This window comes from Malania oleifera, chromosome 3, assembly GCF_029873635.1.
Source record: "Malania oleifera isolate guangnan ecotype guangnan chromosome 3, ASM2987363v1, whole genome shotgun sequence".
NCBI classification, from domain to species: Eukaryota; Viridiplantae; Streptophyta; class Magnoliopsida; order Santalales; family Ximeniaceae; genus Malania; species Malania oleifera.
In genome coordinates this window covers 89,505,279-89,509,801 of record NC_080419.1, presented here as the reverse complement: position 1 = coordinate 89,509,801, position 4,523 = coordinate 89,505,279, and the positions used below count along the sequence as shown (strand labels likewise).

At 35.2% G+C, this 4,523-nt stretch overlaps 1 protein-coding gene across 1 annotated transcript; it reads left to right on the top strand.

Moving 5' to 3' along the window:
- The first annotated feature begins 1,440 nt into the window (after nt 1-1,440).
- On the top strand, nt 1,441-3,087 carry LOC131152119 (glycosyltransferase BC10). Its single transcript, XM_058103775.1, has one exon. It carries the CDS (start codon nt 1,710-1,712, stop codon nt 2,871-2,873), a length of 1,164 nt encoding a protein of 387 aa, XP_057959758.1. The 5' UTR covers nt 1,441-1,709; the 3' UTR covers nt 2,874-3,087.
- The last annotated feature ends 1,436 nt before the right edge of the window (nt 3,088-4,523 follow it).

Sequence of the window (4,523 nt, the reverse complement as noted above, 5' to 3'; positions counted from 1 at the left end):
TATTATTATTATTATTATTATTATTATAGTTGCACCATTAAATTATTTAGTATTTAATTATGAAATATATGTATTGTAATTTTATTTTTTGTTTTGGATGTTATTTATAGTATTTTTTTTTTCTTTTTGGATTGTAAATTTATATGAAGTAAGACATTTATGTCTTTTGTCAAATCTCAAAAAAAAAAAAAAAAAAGCTAGAGTTTATCTAATCATAAAAGATATTTATATTTTTAAAAATAAAAAAATGATTTTTTTTAATTTTTCAAGCTTTGTATTAATAGTATATTATTTATTTTTAGTTTACCATTCTAATTGCGAGACTCGTATGTAGTATCATAAATTTAAAGGGTGGATCTTTGGATTCCCAACTTGAAAAATTAGAAATAATAAAAAATAAATAAAGATCATATTTATAATTTAAAATTTTAAAATTTTTTAGTTATTAATTAACTTGTACATGATATAACTTGATATATTATGGTTAAAAATATTTGCACCCATTACATTATTTAGAGTTTGAATTATGTAATATTTGTAATGTTATTTTAATTATTGTTTTGGATTTTATGTTTTTAATGACTTAAAGTTTTTTTTTCTTTGTATTATAAATTAACATGAAGTGTGTGTAACATTTAAATTTGAGAGGCATTCATATATACTTTTTTTTTTTTTTTTGTCAAAACTTTCGTTTACTTTTGAAAAATATTTTTTATTCTTCAGTTTTTCAAAAACTATAAAAATCTTCACTTATTATTTTAAAATTTCAAGATTCCTATTAAAAATGTAAAATCTCTCACTGAGCAAAAAAAAAAAAATCTTCTTTTTATTTTAAAATTTTATTTATTATATTATAAAACTAAAAAATATATTGCCCCCCTTCATCATAAAGCAAAAAGGGAAAAAAAATTCATACCATTAATACACAAAACACTAAACTTCTCATATAAACTTACAAAAACAGATAAAAATCTATTTATCCGAGCCAAATTTGATCCACTTACTAACTCAAAATCAATCTACACAGTAAATGAGTTGAATATGATTTTAAAATTTTTTATTTGTCCCTACACAAGATTATTGGTAGATTTCAAGTTTTATCTTATATATATTGTTAATCCATTAACAATTAATATCCAGATTCATAAATAATTTCATATGTTCATACTTATTAGATATCAACCCAAGACCTAATCCTATGTACACTTTGGATGGGAATGAAGCATTATCCGTCATCCAATAAGGATTATTTGATCCGAACAGCCATAAATCTGTCATTTGAATCGAATTGTAATTTTTTTTAAAGCTAATAATCTATGTAATTCATCATGAATTATCCGCAATGATGTACTTTACTAGATTTATTATCATGTTTTATTTTATACCTTATTTTAAAAAGTTGGTCTTTATAAATTGACAAAATGTGTTTTTGGGGGGCGGGGGATGCAACCATTGGGAAATTTAAAAAGTCCTAAGAGTCCAAACGCACTTCTCCACGCTAATAAATCTATTAATCGGGCATTAAACTATCCAACCGGTTAAAAAAAGAAATCCATTTTCAAAAATGCACTAATCCTTTTTTTTTTTTGTGGTACTTTTCGGCTATCTTCACCGCGGAAGCGGCGCCTCCCATTTTCCATCTCTCTCTCTGTCTCTCTCTCTCAAAATGTCACTCCCTCTCTCTGCAACTGATCGCCGGAATTAGGAAGATGCTGTCGCCGAATCCATTGACCCTCCTCTGCGCCCTCCTCCTCTGCTTGCCTCTTGCTGTCATCTTCATCGCCACCGGCCCCACCGCCCCAATTAGTCAAAACTCCATACCATCTGCCATCCCCACCGTCAAACCCAACTTCAAACCACAACAATTGAACGCTGCCAAACCCCCCACCACTCAGCCCCCGTCGCCTCATCCGCCGCCGTGGACTCCGCCGGAGAGCGACGTCCCACTCCTCCGACGCGCCGCTCGAGTCATCCCAGATCCCCTCACTCGCCCTGGCAAGCCCCGGAAATTAGCGTTCATGTTCCTCACGACGACCCCACTCCCCATGGCCCCACTCTGGGAGCTCTTTTTCAACTCCGCCGCCGCCTCCAACCTCTACAACGTCTACGTGCACGCCGATCCCTCTCTCTCCTATCACACCCCGTTCTCCGGCGTCTTCTCCGGCCGCGTCGTCCCGTCCCACGTCACGCACCGCCACACCCCCAGCCTGGTCGCTGCCGCGCGTCGGCTCATCGCCCACGCTCTCCTCCACGACCGTGCCAACGCTATGTTCGCCCTCCTCTCCGACTCCTGCATCCCCCTGCACTCCTTCAACTTCACCTACTCGACCCTCGTCGGCTCCGGCATGAGCTTCGTGGAGATGCTGGAGAACCAGCTGGAGACGTACGGGCGGTGGGCGGCGCGTGGATTGGACGTGATGCTGCCGGAAGTGACGATCGAGGACTTCCGAATCGGATCGCAGTTCTTCGCGCTAACGCGGCGGCACGCGGTGGCGGTGGTGAAGGACCAGCAGCTCTGGTCCAAGTTCCAGCTGCCGTGCGTGTGGATATGGACGTGCTACCCTGAGGAGAATTACTTCCCTACGCTGCTGTCCTTGGTGGACTCGCGAGGGTGCGTGCCTGCTACGCTCACCCACGTTGACTGGAGTGACCAGTCGAACGGCCACCCCCACACCTACGAGGCCGAAGAGGTGGACCCTGCGCTGATTCTGAAGCTGAGGAGCGATCGGCCCCGATACGGCGATGAAGAGATCAACGGCTCTGATTCGTCGCTGACGAAGCGACATCACCCTTTCCTGTTTGCGCGGAAGTTCGGGCCGGAGACGGTCGAGCCGTTGATGAGTATTGCAAACGACGTCATCTTAAAAGATTGACATGGCATGGCAGTGTTGTAAATTTTATAGATTTGGTGGTTAAAGTTTCACATATACGAAGAGGCAAGAAAACAAGAACACGTGCTTTTTGGTAGATATCACGTGCCTTGCCTGAAATTAAAATACAGTTTAATCTGAAAATAACACTTTACTCAATGTATTTTTGAAAACTATCAAAAAGTAATAATAATAATTCTCTGAGATTTAAATTTAATGATAAGATAAACTTTCTGCTAGTTGTTAGTTAACTATTAAGTATATAAGAAAAAATGAATAAAATGATGATTATATAATTTTTTATTCGATTGGATAGCTTAAAAAATAACATTAATTTAATAAATAAAGTTTTAAAAACTATTCAATTAATTACAATATATTTTAAAAATTAAACACATAAAGAAATTGAACACTTAGTTCTCAAGTTAGTCTTTCGATTAATTCAAGTCAAATAGTTGACATAAGTATGACAATATAATTAAATTATTATTTAAAATTTTTAAAAATATATGTAAAATAAATAATTTAATAATTCAGAAAAAAATAATTAAATAATTTTATTGTTCCAAAGATTGTTATGTACAATTTACATGCAAATTAGATGACTATATATATATATATATATATATATATATCTTTAAAATTAAAATATAGTTTAAAAATTGACTCGTATAAATCGATTGGTCAAATTGTCACTCTTTTTTTGAGTGTAATTATATCCATATTTAATAACATAGCAATTTGGTTAAAATTTAAAAAGATTGGTGAATTGGGTAGATCAAAGGTTAACCAACTAATATAAATTTAGGTGCTCTTTATCTATTTAGCACTCATATTTTACACAAAGAACAACTAATGTTCAACTTTATAATTTTAATTTGTGAAATTTGAATTTTGAAATTTTAGTCACCTATGAAGTATGACCTTCATCACTTTTCTTCATCATTTTTTTTCTTTTTGTAAAGGGATCTCGATTTCCCTTCTTGTTTGGGATTCACTTGGGGTTCCATGTTAATCTGTTTGAAATTGGGGAGTGCTTCCGATAAGATGACCAAAATATGGGTCTTTGAGAATATTAACGAACAAGGATATTGCCTTCTTGTTGAAATTGGTATATTCCCAAGAGAGGGGTGAATTGAAATTTTCAAACTTTTCTCCTAGGTAAGATTAGATGTTAGTAGGATATTACAACCTAGGGTCTTTCTAAGTAATATTTAATGCGCTGATAAATATAATAAATGGAAATTCAAATTATGTGCATCATTCACACCAAAACATATACGTGCGGTAAATATAAAGTGCGGAAATATAAATAAACATACGATATGTTATCGGGGTTCGGTCAACTGTGCCTACGTCCCCGCTTCTAGCTCGCAAGCTAGAGGCTTCCACTAATGGCTCACTTAAAGGTGGAGCGGCACCGATTACATCAATAAAATTGGTACAGTAATTGTGTTTTCGTGTAAAGCAGATATGTACCCAAATGCACTAAATCGCATACACCACAAGATGATTTAATATGTAAGTTCAGTGTGGTCTAATATTTCAACTCTCAAATGTGTTTGTTATTAGTGTAATAAGTGCGTGAGAGTATCAACAAGCAATTTTTGTATCACAAGATATTCAATCAATAGATTCACACAAAGATGTCAA